Below are 19,634 nucleotides of genomic sequence, written 5' to 3'. Positions count from 1 at the left end.
TGGGGCCAGAGAACATCTTTAAAAGGATGACAGACAACAAATAAAATAACAACACCACAAAACTGCTTTCAATCCACAATTCTGTATCTAGTAAAAACATCCTTTAAAAATTGAGGCCAAAAAAAATTAAGGTGAAATAAAGATATATTCAGGTAAATGAAAACAGAGAATTCATCACCAGCAAGCCTGCAACATAAGGAACGCTAAAGCTGGCCAGTGCCATGGCTTATACCTGTAATCCCAGCATTTTGAGAGGCCCAGGTAGGAGGATCACTTGAGGTCAGGAATTCAAAACCAGCCTAGGTCTCTACAAAAAAGAAAGAAGGCTGGGCACGGTGGCTCATACTTGTAATCCCAGTACTTTGGGAGGCCGAGGCGGGCAGATCACCTGAGGTTGAGAGTTCAAGACCTGCTTGACGAACATGAAGAAACTCCGTCTCTACTAAAAATACAAAATTAGCTGGGTATGGTGGCACATGCCTGTAATCCCAGCTACTCAGGAGCCTGAGGCAGGAGAATTGCTTGAATCCAGGAGGCAGAGGTTGTGGTGAGCTGAGATTGAGCCATTACACTCCAGCCTGGGCAACAAGAGTGAAACTCTGTCACAAAAAAAAAAAAAAAAAAAAAAAAAAGGAAAAGAAAGAAAGAAATGCTAAAGCAATTTCTTCAGGCTGGGGAAATAATATCAGATGAAAAGCTGGACTTGGAAGAAATGAAAAAACACCAAAAATAAAATGATAAAGATGTGGGTATTTATAAAAAAGAATATACTTTTTCCTCTTTTAATTTCTTTAAAAGACATATGACTACTTAAAGCAAAACTTATCACAGCACTACATTATAAGGCTTAAAACATATACAGATGTAACATATGTTTTAAGCTACAATAAAACAATAGCACAAAGACCAGGAAATGGTAAATGGAATCCTATTGCTATAATGTTCTGATATTTCATGTGAAATGGTTCAATATAAATTCTAAGTAGACCGAATTAAGTTAAGGATTCAGATTGTAAAGTTCAAATCGTACATTTAAAAAATAATGTAGATCTGTAGGCCAGAGCTGATAAAATTTTTAAAAAGTTAAAAAAAAAAGTAGAAAGGTATAGATAAAAGCCAATAGATGAATTAAATGAAAAATTAAAAGAAATTGGATTAACCCAAAAGGAGACATGAAAGGAGAAACAGAAAAACAAAAAGCAGATGGGATAAATAGAAGACAAATAGCAAAATAAAATGTTTAAATCCAACCTTATAAAAAATGCTATCTATAATAGATGTACTTATCTTTAATACAGAATAAGTGGGAAGTTAAAAGTAGGGAAAAATATGTATCATGCATCAGTAAGTTTAAGAAACTTGGAACGGAGACACTCATGTTAGACAAAATAGACTTGGAAGAAAAGGAGTACTACAAAAAGAAGGGACATTTCATAATGATGACAGGATCAATACATCAAAGTCATAAGAATAGAGCTTCAAGATGTGGATAAAGGAAAAGCTGACAGAACAAAGGAGGAATAGGTAAATCTACAATTACAGATGGAGATTTCAATACCTTATCTGCATAATTGATTGAACAAGTAGGTAAAAATCAGTAAGGACTTAGAAGACAAATCTGTATCTGTAGGACACTATGCCCAACAATAGCAGACTACATATTCCTTTTCAAGTGCACATGGAACATCTACCAAGACAGACTACAAGCTAGGCCATTGATATGGTTTGGCTTTGTGTCCCCACCCAAATCTCACCTTGAATTGTAATCCCCAGGTGTTAAAGGAGAGACCCGGTAAAAAGTGATTAGATTATGGGGGTGGTTTCTTCCATGATGTTCTCGTGATAGTGAGTGAATTCTCACGAGATCTGAAGGTTTTATAAATGGTAGTTTTTCCTGTGCTCTCATAAGCTCTCTTGCCTGCTGCTGTGTAAGACGTGCCTGCTTCCCCTTCTGCCATCATTGTAAGTTTCCTAAGCCTCCCTAGCCATGCAGAACCTTGAGTCAATTAAACCTCTTTTCTTTGTAAATTTACCCAGGCTCAGGCAGTTCTTTATAGCAGTATTAGAATAGACTAACTATAAAATAAGTTTCAATACATTTCAAAATACTGAGATCTTAAAGAGTATATTTGCTGATACACACACACACACACTTAAACAAAAAACCAATAGCAGTAAAATATCTATAAAAGCCGCAAATATTCCTAAATACACTTCTCAATAACCCAAGGATCAAAAAAAATTACAAAGGGAATTAGGAAATATTTTGAACTAAGTGATAATAAAAATTAGAAATCAAAATTCAGGGGATGCAGTGTACTAGTACTTAGCAAGAAATACAAAGCTTTAAATACTTACATAAAAAGAAGAAAGGGCATAAAAATTGACCTAAGTTTTCAACTTAAAAAGGTGGAAAAAGAAGAGCAAATTAAATTTCAAAGAAAGTAGAATAATAATAAGCAGAAATCAAAGAAATAGGAAAAGCTAATAAGGCAAAAAGTTGAAAAAAAAAAAGAATGAACCTCAATCCCTATTTCACTTCACACACAAAAAAATATATCTAAATAGATCATAAACCTAAAAGCCAAAACTATGAAAATTCTAGAAGAAAACAGGAAAATTCTTAGCAACATCAGAATAGGCATAAATTTCTTGGGTAACATATAAAGTCATCATTAATATTCACAGGTGTGGCCCTTGATACAATGCCCTTGAAAAGGTTACAACATAATTTTTGTAACATTCTTGCCAAAAATGCCAACCCAAATCTTATCATAAGGAAATATCAGATAAACCCAAATTGAGAGACATGTTACAAAATAATAGGCCTATGCTTTATTATTATTATTTTTTAAGTTGAGGTCCAAGAAAGACAAAGAAAACTGAGATTAAAAGAGACCAAAGAAACATGACAACTAAATCCAATGTGTGGTCATAGTTTGGATCTAGAGGAAGGAAAAGCTTGTTAAGGACATTATTGGGACAAGTGACAAAACCTGAGTATCAACTCTCGATTAGATAATCTTATCATATCAATGTTACAAAGATGATAACAATAACCTTTGGTCCAATAACTATTGTAAAATACTCAACATCATTAGTCTTTAGGAAAATGCAAATTTAAAACCATAGCAAGATATCATTATAGACCCACTAGCATGGCCGAAATTAAAAAGACTGACCCATGACAAGTATGTGGAGCAAATGGACTTTCCAAACATTGCTGGTGGGAATGCAGGAGGGTACAACTACTTTGGGAAATAATTCAGCAGTTTCTTACAAAGTTAAGCATATATTTATCATATAACTGAGCAATCCCATTTATGAGTATTCACAGGAGAAATATGAAAATACACATCCACACAAAGACTTATATTGAATGTTAACAGTGGCTTTATTCCTAATTGCCAAAAACTGAGAACAATTCAAGTGTCTATTAACTAATGAAGGAATGGGGGAAGAATGTGGTGTTAAAGCTAGTTGCTTTAACACTCCCTTTCTTCTAATCCTTAGAAAATATTATCTGTGTCTGCAGTACATGGATATAGTTAACATGTGACAATCACTGCTTTTTATGTAAAGTTTTGAGTATGCATTATTGTTTTCCACTTATTTCTTCTTAGTTGCTAGAGTAGGACATTAAGTGAGAAAGGTCTTTTTAAAGAAACTCGCTTTAGTCATAGTAGATGTGGAAAAACAGGGGAATACCAGCTATTTTGGTTGGAAGCAGTGCTCTTAACATGGGAACAACAATAAAAAATGCATCTCTGTATCTAATTACTTCCTGTGCATTCTTTAAACCATGGAGGCCAATCCTAAATAAGAACATTAACATGACTGCCTTGATGGAAATGAAGCCACATGGCTAAAAAGTATCATTGCAACCTAACAACTAACATGGAGGTTAGAGAAATTTTAAACTGGTAACAACAGTACTGTAAACTAAAGAGAAGTTTGGGAGAGTTCTCCTAACTAAATGACCAATGGTAATCAATGGTAATTTATTGAGACAAACTATCTTAGCGCATTTCTCCAGCTTTTGAGACAAAAAAGAGTACAGGTAACTCAAAGTAAAGCAGGAAAAATACTTTAACTCAATTTCAGAAACAAGGGCTGCATTAAACAGAAAAAAACGGTGATGGTTTCCTTACCACATGTCAAACATCTCTCAAACAAGTTTCCTTTACCACTCAATCCAGGTGGTCCATTAGCTGTTTTCTTCTATCCTAATTAAGTAATTGACCTTTAAGGCAGGAGAGTTAGGAGAACACAGCATCTTTGGACACTTTATCATCTAAAGACGAGTGGTATAAGCAGGTAATGGGACTGAAAGTGAGATAAGACAAGTACGTGACACCAAGGAATAATCTGTCATATGCTGTTCAGAGGAGAATTATAAACCGCATCTGACTCGATAAGCCAGAGTGGAAAAATGCCCCATCTTCATGCAGCTTACCAGATAAACTGGACTAATATCCTGATGAGTCTAGATCCAAAAGGTGGAAATTGCCAGCATCCAAAAGGACAATGAAGGGGTAAGTACACTCTGCCCATCTACCTAATGGCATATGCTGAGCATTAATGGATCTCTTTTCTCAAGGATAATTCAATAGGATGAAAAAAATCCTTCACAGGCCAAAGAAAGATACAGCAACATTTGTTAGGAGTTTTGCCTTAAAGATTCAGATAGGCCGGGCGCAGTGGCTCACACCTGTAATCCCAGCACTTCGGGAGGCCAAGGCGGGTGGATCACAAGGTCAAGAGATCAAGACTATCCTGTTCAACATGGTGAAACCCTGTCTCTACTAAAAATACCCAAAAAATTATCTGGGCATGGTGGCACGCACCTGTAGTCTCAGCTACTCGGGAGGCTGAGGCAGAAGACTCGCTTGAACCCCAAAGGCAGAGGTTGCAGTGAGCTGAGATTGCGCCACTGCACTCCAGCCTGGCGACAGTGAGACTCCGTCTCAAAAAAAAAAAAAAAAAAAAGATTCAGATAAAAGCATGTTCTGAAACTCAAATACAATTCAGAATTTAGAAGACCTCTGCCTGGATCCCTCAAAGAAGAGGACAAATTTGGTTGTATCTATGAAGAAAGAGCAATAAGCTTTAAGGAGAGAATAGCAACAGATGCAAAGAGATCCAAAATTAAAATAGAAATGAAAAAAATGCAACAACAGAATTTAAATATGCTTTGAAAGCAGTCAAGATTAGAACTAATATACTAGAACATGGATTTCATGAAATGCAGCACAAATTCTGAGAAATTCTACTTCAGTGCAGAAGAAGAAAAAGAATGTTAAGAGAAAGAACATTATAGGTATGAGGGACAGAGAACAGAGATCTAACTTTTAAGCCTCAAAAGGGTGTTCTCAAGGAATAAATCAAAACAAAAAGAATTTTTTTTTTTTAAATGAAATTTCAAGATTAAAAAATACCTACATTTTGGCCGGGTACAGTGGCTCATACCTATAATCCCAGCACTTTGGGAGGCTGAGGCGGGTGGATCACTTGAGGCCAGAAGTTCAAGACCAGACTGGCCAACATGGTGAAACCTTGTCTCTACAAAAAATACAAAAATTAGCTGGGTGTAGTGGCCAGCACCTGTCATCCCAACTACCCAGGAGGCTGAGGCAGGAGAATTGCTTGAACCCAGGAGGTAGAGGTTGCAGTGAGCCAAGATTGTGCCACTGCACTCCAGACTGGGCAACAGGGCAAGACTCTGTCTCCAAAAAAAAACCTTACATTTTAAAGGACACATGACATGAAATTCAGGGAAACAATGAAAAAAATCACCTAATCACATCCCCACAAAATTTTTAATTGTGAGGTTAAAGAAAAAAATCCTACACACTTCCAAGTCAAATAATACCATAAACTTACATAGTGCTTTCCATGTGCCACGTAGATCACAATGCTATTAAGAAACAAAAATTCTAAGTGCTTTACATATACTAACTTTCTTATTGCTGAAACAATGGTATGAGGGTATGAGGTAGATACTATCATTTTTCCCACTTAACAGATTAGGAGAATAGAGCATAGGGAAGTTAAGCAGATCACCTAACTAGTAAATGGTAAACTTGGGGTTCAAAACCCAGAAGTTCATTCTCTTGTACTATCCCTCAGAGCAACAAAAATCAAGCTGGACCCCAGCTACTCAGGAGGCTGAGGCAGAAAGATTGCTGGAGTCCAGGGGTTCCAGTTCAGCCTGGGCAACATAGTAAGACCCCATCTCAAAACTAAGAAATTCAAGCTAGAAATCCCAAAAGCCAGAAGACTTCAAAACAACTATGTTTAAGGATCATGGAGTAGTTTACACATGGAGCCTAAACCTCTTGGCACATGCACTATAATAGTATTTCCTTCTTCCTATACAGTATATTTTAGTAGTGTGCCCTGTATTCTTAAGCAAGGCATGCCAATCAAGACTGCTGCCCTTCCCTGCAAGGTCCTGCAAACAATGGGAAAGAAACTTTGCAAATGTCCTTCATGAGTTTTTTTTGGCTTAGAAATCCTACTTTCTTTGATGTGGTCTCCCTATTTTAAGGACCTATATCATTCCCACTCCCCTACTCCCTCCCCAAAAGAGACTAATAAGGACTAATGGTATTTCACCTGAATATGTCTAATTGAGAGGTGATAATGTGCTAGCAGCCCTCACTCTCTGCGCCTCCTTGGCCACCAGCCTTGGCTTCCACTCTAGCGGCACTTGAGGAGCCCACGGCACCGTGGGGGCCCCTCTCTGAGCTGGCTGAGGCCAGAGCCTCCTCCCTCTGCTTCTGGGGAGGTGTGGAGGGAGAGGGGCGGGTGGGAACCGGGGCTGCGCTCCCGGGCCCCTGTGAGTTCCGGCGGGCATGGGCGCAGGCTCGGCCGCCGGGCACACGGAATGGCCAGCAAGCAGGGCCGGCCCAGGGCAGTGAGGGGCTTAGCACCCGGGCCAGCAGCTGCAGAGTTTGCCGGGTCCCCCAGCAGTGCCGGCCCGCCAGAGCCGCACTCAAATTCTCACCGGGCCCTAGCTGCCTCCCCGGGGACAGGGCTTGAGACCTGCAGCCCGCCATGTCTGAGCTCCTCCCCATGCGGTGGGCTCCCTCACAGCCTGAGCCTCCCCTACGGGGGCGCCTCCTGCTCCGTGGCGACTGGTGCTATCCTGGTCCCACGGACAGCCCAAGGGCTAAGGAGTGCAGGTCTGGCATGGGACTGGCAGGCAGCTCACTTACAGCCCTAGTGCACGATCCACTGGGTGAAGCCAGCTGGGCTCCTGAACCACATGGGGACTTGGAGAACTTTTATATCTAGCTGGAGGATTGTATGTGCACCAATCAGCACTCTGTGACTCTGTGTCTAACGCAAGGATTGTAAATGCACCAATCAGCACTCTGCGTCTAGCTCAGGGTTTGTAAATACACCAATCAGCACTCTGTCAAAACGGACCAATCAGCTCTCTGTAAAGTGGACCAATCAGCAGGATATGGGTGGGGCCAGATAAGGGAATAAAAGCAGGCTGCCCCAGCCAGCCAGCCAGCCAGCCAGCAGCAACCTCCTCGGGTCCCCTTCCACACTGTGGAAGCTTTATTCTTTTGCTCTTTGCAATAAATCTTGCTGCTGCTCACTCTGGGTCCACGCTGCCTTTATGAGCTGCACCACTCACCAGGAAGGTCTGCAGGTTCACTCGTGACAGCGAGACCACAAACCCACCAGAAGGAAGAAACTCCAGACACATCTAAATGTCTGAAGGAACAAATTCTGGACACACTATCTTTAAGAACTGTAACACTCACTGCGAGGGTCTGCGGCTTCATTCTTGAAGTCAGTGAGACCAAGAACCCACCAATTCCAGACACATAATGAAGTATTTTTATTTTTTCCTTATTTTTATTTATTTTAGTATTTCAACTTTTATTTCAGATACAAGGGATCCATGTGGAGGTTTGTTACATGGGTATACTGTACCCAGGCAGTGAACATAGTACCCAGTAGGTAGCTTTTCACCCCACACCCCACCCCCTCTAGCAGTCTGCAGTGTCTGTTGTTCCCATGTTTATGTCCATGTATGCTCAATGTTTAGCTCCCATTTATAAAAACTTACAGTATCTGCTTTTCTCTTCCTGAATTAATTTGCTTAGGATTATGGCCTCCAGCTCCATCCATGTTGCTGCAAAGGACATGACTTTGTTCTTTTTTATGGTTGCCTAGTATTCCATGGTGTATAGTACCACATTTTCTTTATCCAGTCCACCACTGACTGGCACTAGGTTGATTCCATGTCTTTGCTATTGTGAGTAGCACAGCAATGCACATATGAGTGGATGTGTCTTTTTGGTATAATGGTTCATTTCCCTTTGGGTATACACCCAGCAGTGGGATTGCTGAGTTAAATGGTTGCTCTGTTTTAAGTTATTTGAGAAATCTCCAAGCTGCTTTCCACAATGGCTGAACTAATTTACATCCCATCAACAGTGTATAAGCATTCCCCTTTCTCTGCAGCCTCATACTGGTACAAAAACAGACATATAGACCAATGGAACAGAACAGAAAACTCAGAAACAAAGCTGTACACTTGCATACACCTGATTTTTGACAAGGCCAACAAAAACAAGCAATGGGGAAAGGAATTCCTATTCAATAAATGGTGCTGGGATAACTGGCTAGTTATATGTAGCAGAATGAAACTGGACCCTTAACTTTCACCACATATCAAAATTAACTCAAGATGGATTAAAGATTTAAATGTAAACCCTCAAACTATAAAAATCCTAGAAGAAAACCTAGGAAATACCCTTCTTGACTTCAGCCTTGGCGAAGAATTTTTGGTTAAGTCCTCAAGAGCAACTGTAACAAAAACAAAAATTGACAAGTGGGACCTAATTAATTAATTAAAGAGACTCTGTATAGCAAAATAAACTATTTACTTTAAACAGACAACTTACGGAATAGGAGAAAATATTTACAAACTGCATCCAACAAAGGGCTAATATCCAGAATCTATAAGGAACTTAATTCGACAAGCAAAAAACAACCCCATTAAAAAACAGGCAAAAGACATGAACATACACTTCTCAAAAGAAGGCATACAAGTGGTTAATAAACATGAAAAAATGCTCCATATCACTAATCATCAGAGAAATGCAAATTAAAACCACAATGAGATGCCATCTCACACCAGTTAGAATGGCTATGATTTAAAACATCAAATAATAAGATGGTTTTTAACTGCAGGTCACAAGACCTTACTAGGTCATGAGATCAATTTAATACAGTTGCAACCAGCATTTCGGAGAGAAATAAACAGAACTAAAAATAGAGTGCAACAAATATAGCAAGAGTCCATAATTTTTTTAATGTATAAATTTTTTTATTTATAAATGTGTTATTACATATAATGTATATTGTATCAGTGTTGTGTTCAAAAATGCTTAAAAGCTACTGGTAATAGGACTCTGTCACATATATAAAATGTGATTTTGCCCCAGGGAACATTGCTAATACATTTTATCATAGGCCTATAATATTTATCTCCGGTAAGTTTATTAAAGAAAGTGCCAGAACCCAAGTTATAAAAATTAGCTCTAATAGATATTAGATATATCATGAAACTACAATAATCAAAATAGTGTCATACTGTTAAGAAGTATGCAGATTAGTGAATCAGAAAAGAAGGTCCAAAAAGAGACCTAAATATTTATATGAAGAATTTGGTACATGCTAACAGTAACATCCCACTTTATCACTAGTTGGGTAGAATATGGGTTGCTAAACAAATGATGTTGACACAATTGGCTAATTAGCTGGGGAAGAAATTAAGTTGGAACTATACCTCACATCAGAAAAAAATTCCAAATGGATGAAAAATTTAGAGAAAAACAACAAAAGTGTAGGGAGCAAAAGGAAGTTTTTGTGTTTGTTGGCTTTTCAATAACCTTGCAACAGAAAAAATCTTTCTAAATATGAAACCCAGGAGCCATAAAAGGAAAGTCTGATAAATTTGAATATTTTAAAATGTACATAGAGAAAAAAACATAAGTAAAGCTTCAAAAATTGTAATTTAAACCACAGATTTTTCAAATAAAGAGCTCCTAAAATTGATAAGAAAACAGTCAAAACTCAAAAAACGGGCAAGACAGGAGCAAACAGTTTGCAGAAAATAAATATAAGTGACTCTTAAACCTGTGAAAATATGCTCCACCACACTCCAAGAAAACTGTAAATTAATCCTATACTGCAATTTTATTTTTTACTTCATATAGGCAAAGATCAAAATGTTTGATAGCACACTGAATCTTAAAAGTGTGGAGAAAGAATCCTCATATTTTGCTGATTATTAACTAGCAAATATTAATATATAATTTGCTGAGTATATACTGATAAAATTTCCATGAAGGCCAATCAAAATTAATATGTCTCCATTGTGCTAGCAATTCAATTTGTGGGAATCTATCTTACATCTATATCAGAATGTGAGAAATTACAAATGTGTAAGGTGATTCACTGTGGCACTTTTGTAATAGTGGAAGATTTGAAACCACTTAAATACTCATTAATAGAAGACTCAATGAATAATTAAATTGTCATTCCATACAGCTAGAAAGAAGAAAAAAAGAGAAGAGGAAGAGGAGAGGAAGGAGAAAGAAGATAATCTATTTTTTAATCTTGAAATATAAAATGATAGCCCACTATCAACTACATGAAGGACTGAAAAATTTTCCCTAAAAAATTCTCAATCATCTAGAATCATGAGCTAAAGATGCATGCTCCCTAGCAGTTAGGTATTATTTCCAAGTATTAATACACTCTCCTATAAATTCCAGATAGAACAGAATTTACTTACAAGTTTAAAGTTATTTCTTAAATCTTGCCTGAGCTTTGCAGAAAGATCTAACTCAGGTAAAGATAGTTTAGAAATTAAATGTCTAGACAGAATCAGCTATATTATTTTTAATCCCACTCTCCTTCCTTTTCATATCATATTCTGACAGATTTATGGAGAACAGCTAAAAGAAAGGGCAAAAGGCAATATATTTTTAATTATAAAATCTTGCTCCTAAATTAGAAAGAAACAAATCAGGCCAAAAAAAGAAAAAAAGAAAAAAAGAAAAAAAGGCAGTAACACAGCCTGAGTCCTGCAAACCCCAAAACGCTGTTAACTACTTAAAAAAAAATTCTGCTTTCATTCAAGGAGTTTTTTCGTGCTTACACACCCTGGAAATCCCCTCTGCTTCACAACTAACCCAGAACCTGCTCTAAAGTGCCAACACAGTGCCTAACTTCCCTTCGTCTTTGAAAGGAAACGTGTAGAAAATTTAAGGCCCTTCACTGATCAAGTCGCTTCACTTTTCTGGGCCTTACGTTCCTCAGGAATAAAGTGGGGCTATTCATACATACTTCAAAGGGCTATTGTAAGGACTCAATAAAATTAAATGATTTGACTGTAAAAAGTCTATACTATAAAAGCCCCTGTATGTGCTTTAGGTAAATAATAATACCACAAGTTTTACCAATAGTTTGTCAACATTTATAAACTCTTTGGGTTTCAACATTGGATACCAGGAAAGAAACTTTTCCTGCTTCCTATTCCTGACTGAGAAATGGGCTCCTGTCTTCACATGGCAGCAGAGTAGATGAATCCCTGAAAGGACCCATAACCTAACTGCTCCCACATGTATAAGAAAAATATGTCTACATATCAGTTGTTCCTAGGTATTCTGATTCGGGGGCCAAAAAGACCATTTAGCTTGTCACCTTCAAAGGGCACTAGACTGAGGTAAGACCCATCCCTTTGTAGTATGCATGTATGCGTGGTTCATAAATCAAGTTTCTCGGCTGAGGACTGCCTGTAGTGCATCCTTAAGGATTACTTTATGCTTTACAGTGTGCATATGTCTTCTGATCTATCCTCAAAACAAACCTGTGAGAAAACTGAGATGCGGACAGAAAGACCAAATTAATGACAACAAAAAAATACAGAATCTTTATTTCTAATTCCATTTACTAATGACTTCATTGAATTGAATGAGCTATTTCCTTTCTTTATAAAGCAGAAACAATTTATCAGTCATTTGCAGAAGCCATCAAGTTTTCAATGTTCCCACAGAAATGAAGCAGAATTTACTACTATCTATACTCAATTCTATTGCTAATTTTTTATAAAAAGAAAATAGTTTGGGTTATTTTTGTTCTCTTTTAGTGAAAAAAATCGGAAGCAGAGAAGAGAATGAAAAAGGAAAAATTTAAATTCCTGAAACTTCTAGTGCATAAATTCAGCAATAAATCTCACTAATGTTAAATATGTAGACAGTAAATCTTTGTGCACTGCAGTAGTGAGAGTAGCCTGTGAAAGTTATCCAAGTGGAAAGCAGAAAGGAAATGGGAAGTGATTTTACTCTGAAAGAAAACCAAAAGGTGAAAGAGTCAAACAGTAAATAGGATAGGCAAGAATACTCAGGTAGAAATCTTGGGGATATCCCGGGAACATTCATCAGCTCAAATGACGTGTCTTGTACATCTCATTGGTGGTTTTCCTTCCACTGTCTAACTTATACAAATATCTGAGTAACTCAAGAGCAATGTACAACTGGAAGATGAGTCATTCCACCAGTAATCAAAGAGATTAAGGGAAATTCTATTTTCCTGTGAACTTTGGCACAGTTTGAATCTGTTTCATTATTCCTGCTAGGAATCACTACAAATCCAGGTTTGCACACTTTTTCTTCTGCCATTTTTAAGCAAATAATAGTAAGTTAAGTGGTAGGTAATTTCCCATCCTCAAAACACATACATCAGTCTCATAAGGTGGCAGAATTACCGGTATGGTTAAACAGCATGTGTTACTGAGTCCAAAGAGGTGGGTTTGAATTCTGACTTCATCACTTAACCTGTGTGGTTTCAGCAAGTTACCGAACTTTTCTGAGCCTCAGTTTCCTCATTTGTCACGGAGAGAAAATACTCATTCCCTCAAAGTTACTGTAAAGATTAACTGAAATGGTGGCTATGACATAATAAGTGTAAGCACTGGATTATTTAATGTATAAATAACCATATTTATTACACACACCTACTAGATGCCACGCATTGTGGAAAATACGCAAAAGGGTGTCCCGTCCCTCAGAGTTTCTAATCTGGTTGAAGTAACAATAGACACTAACATGAAAAACTAAACACTAAAACAAGAACACATAGTATAGGACCAATAGCCAGATGTGTGCCAGGGTTAATAAATGCTACAAGTTCCAAGGAAGAAAAGATAAATGCAGACTACAGAGGTCCAAAAAGGTTGTGTGACAGAAAAGGGACTGAGATAGCCATGAAGGAAAAACAGGATTTGGAGGTACAAGTATATTTTAGATAAGGGGAAAAAGAAGAGGAAGAAAACACAAAGCAGTCTAGAGCCACTAATTAGCTGGCACTGGCTGAAGCAGTGTCTCTAGAGGAGAATGGTAAGCAATATGGCCTGAAAAGTAGGCTGCGGCCAAACTGGAAGAATTACTTTCAGGGCAGGAATGGGTAACTGCTGAAGGTTTTGAGGCAGGGGAGTAACAGCATTACATCAGCGTTTTGAAAAGAATGACCTGGAGTGCAAGATCCACTGCTGCTTAGGAGAGGAGCGTCAACAGCAGCACCATGGTTCCTCTGTGGATTTCTTCTGTTGGAATCTGGATGACTGGAATGATGGAAATGTGTGGGATTTGCCAATCTCCGAAATCAAGTATCCAGAGAATCAGTGAAGAGAAGGTTTGAATTCACACTTATGGTAGTGGGAAATCCGGGAAAGACAACATTAATCTACTCATGATTCCTCATAGATTTGCATTCTCCAGAATATCCAAGTCTTTCTCATAGAATTATTACTAAAAAGACTGTACAGGAGGAACAATCCAAAGTTGTAATCAAAGAAGGTAGTGTTAAGTTGCTGCTTACAATAGTTGATACCCCAGGATTTGGAGATGCAGTAGATAATAGTAATTGCTGGCAGCTCGTTATCGACTACATTGATACTAAATCTGTGGACTACCTAAATGCAGAATCATGAGTGAACAGATGTCAGGTGCCCAATAACAGGGTGCAGGTTTGTTTATACTTCATTGCTCCTTCAGGACATGGAATTAAACCAGATAATAACTTTAAAACAGATAATGAAAGAAATCTAAGAACTTAAAACATACAAATTTCCAGAAACAGATGAAGAAGACAACAAGCTTGTTAAAAAGATGAAGGACCATTTACCTCTTGCTTAGGTAAGTAGTAATACTGTATCATTGAACTTAATGGCAAAAGGGTTAGGGGAAGGCAGTATCCTTGGAGTGTTGCTAAAGTTAAAAATGGCGAACATTGTTTTTACAATTTTAAGAAATATGTTAATAACACATATGCATGATTTGAAAGATGTTATTAAATGCCCACTGTGAAAACAGAAAACTGGCAGTTGTGACTTATAATGTAGTTGATAATAAATAAGGGCTAAGAGACTTCTGGCACAAATGGAAGAAGAAAGAGTATGTAGCTAAAATGAAGGATGGAGCTGGAGATGTGGAGCAGGTGTTTGAAATGAAGGTCAAAAAAAAAGCTCAAAAACTGTAAGGACTCTGAAGTTGAGTTCCAATGGCAGCGCCACGAGCAAATGAAAAAGAAGCATAACACAAAGAATTAGAGAAAAAACATTGTCAGTTTGAGGATGAGAAAGCAAACTGGGAAGCTCAACAACATATTTCAAAACAACAAAGCTCTTTGAGAACCTTCAAAAAGAAGAAAGAGAAGATCTTTTAAACTACTGACCAAGAGTTATGCATTATTAATAGTTACCAATATCCGAACTTGGACATCAGTGTTTGTTGGATCCATTTGACCAATTTGCACCAGTTTTATCCATAGTGATTTAACAGCATGATAAAATTTAACAGCATGATAAAAATTATTTTGTTGTTGTTCTTAATGGAGATTAAGATGCCTTGAATTGTTTAGGGTGTTGTGTACTTATTAATAGAAACTAACAGGCCAGGCACTGTGGCTCACACCTGTAATCCCAGCACTTTGGGAGGCCAAGGCGGGCGGATCACTTGAGGTCAGGAGTTCGAGACCAGCCTGGCCAACATTCTGAAAACCTGTCTCTACTGAAAATACAAAAATTAGCTGAGTGTAGTGGTGGGTGCCTGGGTTTTAAATACTAGTTTAGCTTCACTGATCACATAGTTTACAGTAATAATGAATGCTGTGGTTTGGATCTGATCATCCAGCTCTGCTAATCTGGTACTTAATAATCAGTTCTTGTTTACTAATAGTCATTTGACGTTTCTCTGATTGCAAGTGGAGAAGCCTTGTACCATCAACACAATGGTGAATGACTTGGGAAGAAACCACATTCAAAAATATCCAAAGGTCTGGCCCATGTTTAGGATAGGCTCCTAAGTATATTTTGAAAAATATGAACGTCCGGGCACGGTGGCTCATGCCTGTAATCCCAGCACTTTGGGAGGCTGAGGCGGGAGGATCACAAGGTCAGGAGATCAAGGCCATCCTGGCTAACATGGCTAACATTTCTACTAAAAATATAAAAAATTAGCTGGGCATGGTAGCGGGTGCCTGTAATCCCAGCTACTTGGGAGGCTGAGGCAGGAGAATGGCGTGAAACCAGGAGGCGGAGCTTGCAGTGAGCCGAGATCGCGCCACTGCACTCCAGCCTGGGTGACAGAGCAAGATTCTGTCTCAAAAAAAAAAAAAAAAGAAAAGAAAAAAGAAAAAAAAATCAACTACCGTTAATAGGACAAGAAATATTGACAATGACTACAAAAAAAAGTATTAATTTATGATAAGAACTTTCACCTAAGTCTAATGACTCCTGAGCATCTACTCTACGAATAAGTTCTTTTCAGTTCCCACTGACATTGTATCTGGGAACATTGTACCTTGATATGGCCTTACCATATTTTCTTGAAAAACATCCTCTGCCTATTTTTCTCATTTTGGAAAATTCTGCAGGTTATATAATCAAGATAAGCATTTATACTGTATGAATCTGCAAAGGAACTACAGTATTTTTATTAATATGACAGAATGCACTTTTGCCATTGGTGGTTTTTCAGTCAGCTTGCAAAGAATCACACTGTTAAAGCAGTGATCAGCCTAGAGAGAAGCCTGCTTTTGAAACAACCTGAGTTATCTGCTAATTCAAAACATCTGAACAAAAATACTCCTGGCACAAATGCAGTGAACTCATTACAAGAACAAAAACAAAAATAAAACACCTACGTTTAAATTAGCCCTGTAGGTAGCTTAATCCATATGCATTCCACCCTTCCAATTATAAGTCTCTGAAAGAAAAGCCAGAACTCCTAAATACAGGAAATCACATTTTACTTCTGTGCAGCTGCTTCATAGCAAAGGAAAATGCAAAAACAAGGAGGAAATGCACTGGAGATCTTGTAGAGTGGAAATCCCCTCACTCCACATCTCCCAATTAGCACTGTCAGGGACATAGGCTCTCAGGTTCAAGTTTCCCTTTGTGTAAAGCCTAACCACACCAGAATTAATCTGCAGTTGCCACCTGTGATAAAAGCAGGGGTTGTGCACACTGGAGCATTCCACATTGCCTCTTTAGCTATAGCTTTTACCACACAATGGATTAACCTGTACAGGATTTTTTAAAAACCTGTACAGGATTTTTAAAAACTCCTCCCCTAACCCAGAAAAAAAATGTTAATAACCTCTTTGCAAAGCAAAAACAATGCAGTACAGTAGGAAACCTTTATAGAACTGACTCTGAATCTAAATTAGTTGTTCTATTCTATTAATTTTATCTTGTGCATTTCAAAAATGGAAAAAGAAACATATGTGCAAATGTCATGACAATTTTCAGCATTTAAAAAGCATCATGTGCTTTAAGAAGGGGACTTTCACTCTCTATAGTGGTATTTCTGAACCGGTTATATCCTTTCTAATGAATATATACTATATATATTATAATAAACATATAATATGTTTACTTGAGGAAATCTTTACTATAGGAAGATGTTGCTTCTGCATGAAAATCACTGAGAAAGCAATGTTTTATAATCTCCCTTTTCATAACTTCTATCATGAAAGCATATGTGTATTTGTCAGCTTTTTTTTTTTTTTTTTTTTTTTAATAGACATGGGGTCTCACTATGTTGCCTAGGCTTGTCTCAAACTCCTGGGCTCAAGTGATCCTCCCACCTCAGCCTCCCAAAGTGCTGGGATTACAGTTGTGAGCCACCACAGCCGGCCCTTGGTCAGCTTTTAAAAAAAGATTTTCAAGATGAAAATCTTAAACATATATAAAAGCAGACAGAATAGTATAATAAATCCCCATGAACCCATAAACTAGCTTTATCATCTTATGACCAATTTTGTTTCATATATAACTCCATCTATTCCATCCCCTATTTCCCAGTTATTTTTGAAGCATATCTTAGACATCACATCATTTCATCCATAAATATTTCAGTGTTTAGCTCTGAATCTAAAGAGTTTGAGCCAGGTACGGTGACTCACGCCTGTAATTCCAGCACTTTGGGAGGCCAAAAAAAGGGCAATCACTTGAGCCTAGAAGTTTGAGACCAGCCTGGGAAAATGGTGAAACCCCCTCTCTACAAAAAGTACAAAACTTAGCTGGGTGTGGTGGCACGCACCTGTAGTCCTTGCTACTCAGGAGGCTGAGTTGGGAGGATCACCTGAGCCTGGGAGATTGAGGCTGTGGTGAGCCATGATTGTGCCACTGCACTCCAGCCTGGGTGACAGATTAAGACCCTGCCTCAAAAAAAAAAAAAAAAAAAAAAAGAGTTTTAACTCACTAACATTATTAACCCTAAATAAAAATCAACAAAAATTTCTTAATACCTCCAATAACTGGTGTTCAGATTCCCCTGATTGTTCAAATCAGGAACTAAGGGTCCAATATGATCCATACACTGCAAATGGTTGCTTTCTCTCAAATTGCTTTTATCTATAGGTCATTGCTCCATCTCTCTCTCTCTTTTTTTTTTTTTCCAATTGATTTATTGGAAGAAACTGGGTTGTCCTGTAGTTTCCCATAGATGGTATTTGGTAATTGTACCCTTGAGGCGTAATTTAACATATTCCTCTGCCCCCTGTCTTTCCAGTAAATTAGTAGTGAGCTCTAGATGCTTGATCAGATTCAGGTTTGATATTTTCATGTACCAAATCCTTAACTCTCCTATTTCCTATTTCTTAAAATCTTGAAGAACCACGAGCCATATTTCAACCTATAGCTAAAAAGTAGTGTTGATTAATAAGCAGGTGTCATGTGCTCTGCTCAAGACATAACAACTTGGAATTTCTCCCGTTAGATATTAAGGAAAGGAGCTTCACATCATCAAAACCTGAGCAATGATTTGATGCTGCCTTCCTTCCCTCCCAAACTGACACTGTGCTACATACAGACTCTGCACTTTTAATTCACCTAAATCACAACTTCCGGTTCTACTCTCCACTGTCTTTGGGGCTCCACTCTCATCTCTGCTCCCACTAGGAAAAGCTGACCTTATCTAACTTTCTTAACACATAACTAACTATGTGTTATGTGTTAGTTAGAAAGCCTTAACATTGCAGAACTGGAGTGGGCTTTGGAGATCATCTGGTCCAACTGTCTCTGTGTAAAGACCAGGAAAAAGAACAAAGTGCTGAAGTAACTTTCCCAAGGTTATTATAAAGATATATGTTAAGTTAGTTAATATTTATAAAGTACTCATAACAGTGACTAGCTTCTAATAACCCTTATATAAATATTTGCTTTTTAAAAAGCAAGTTAAAATTAGTTAACAAACAGAATTAGTATTTGAGTGAGGACCTCTTAACCTTCTCTAAGAATACAAATAATACTCCCTTCTACTTTGCAGTTTGGGGGAATAATGCACTCTACATATACCTAAATATTCCAGATAACTGAGGCATGCTCCTTTAAACAGCCAATTTTATTTCATTTTAATCTTTTAAAGTCAAGATAATCCAAGATGGAAACTGTTGTCAGAAATATAGTATACAGTTTCCTTCATCAAATGAAGAACACTGAACAATATCTTATTAAATTTTTCAGTAACCCTTTCATTATGAATACAGGGAAGCTTAATGAATAGAACTCATATTTGGGAATCAGACAGATGTGCATTCCAATCTTAATTCTGTTACTTACAAACCTTGCTTGGCAAGTCACTTAACCTCTCTGAGGTTTAGCAAAAAAGGGAAGGCTGCCTTCCTTGTAGTATTGTCACAAAAATTAGAAATAACTGATATAAAGATCCTAGCACAAAGATCTTAGCCTGACACTAAGAATTCAGTATGGTAACTATTATTTATTTATTCAAGAAATTGAGCATCTTTATGTAAAGCACTATTCTAAGTTATGAAGATACAGCAGTATTCTAAACAGACAAAAATCCCTACCTTCGTGGTGCTTTCACTCTATACAAAGAAAAGATATATAGTAAAAGCTGTGTGTGTGTGTGTGTGTGTGTGTGTGTGTGTGTGTGTAGCATGTCAGATAAGTGCTATGGAGAAAAATAAAGCAGAGATAGAAAATAGGGAGTGCTGGGGGATATGAAGGAAAGAGCGGAATCAAGGATGATTCTGACCTTTTTGACCTGAATAGCTAGAAGGAAAAAGTTGTA

At 37.7% G+C, this 19,634-nt stretch overlaps 2 protein-coding genes across 4 annotated transcripts in view; one reads left to right on the top strand and one right to left on the bottom strand.

The window, feature by feature from the left end:
- PRORP (protein only RNase P catalytic subunit) overlaps positions 1-19,634 on the bottom strand; it is a 147,326-nt gene that overhangs the window by 98,175 nt on the left and 29,517 nt on the right. The window lies entirely within an intron of this gene.
- LOC103228816 (septin-7) lies at positions 13,586-16,240 on the top strand. The gene is given in 7 exon segments (XM_007986474.3): positions 13,586-14,106; positions 14,108-14,246; positions 14,249-14,328; positions 14,330-14,386; positions 14,388-14,571; positions 14,573-14,618; positions 14,621-16,240. Coding segments are annotated over 7 exon segments (1,008 nt in total). The 5' UTR covers positions 13,586-13,744; the 3' UTR covers positions 14,761-16,240.

Source organism: Chlorocebus sabaeus, chromosome 24 (genome assembly GCF_047675955.1).
Source record: "Chlorocebus sabaeus isolate Y175 chromosome 24, mChlSab1.0.hap1, whole genome shotgun sequence".
NCBI classification, from domain to species: Eukaryota; Metazoa; Chordata; class Mammalia; order Primates; family Cercopithecidae; genus Chlorocebus; species Chlorocebus sabaeus.
This window is presented reverse-complemented; position numbering and strand designations above follow the sequence as displayed.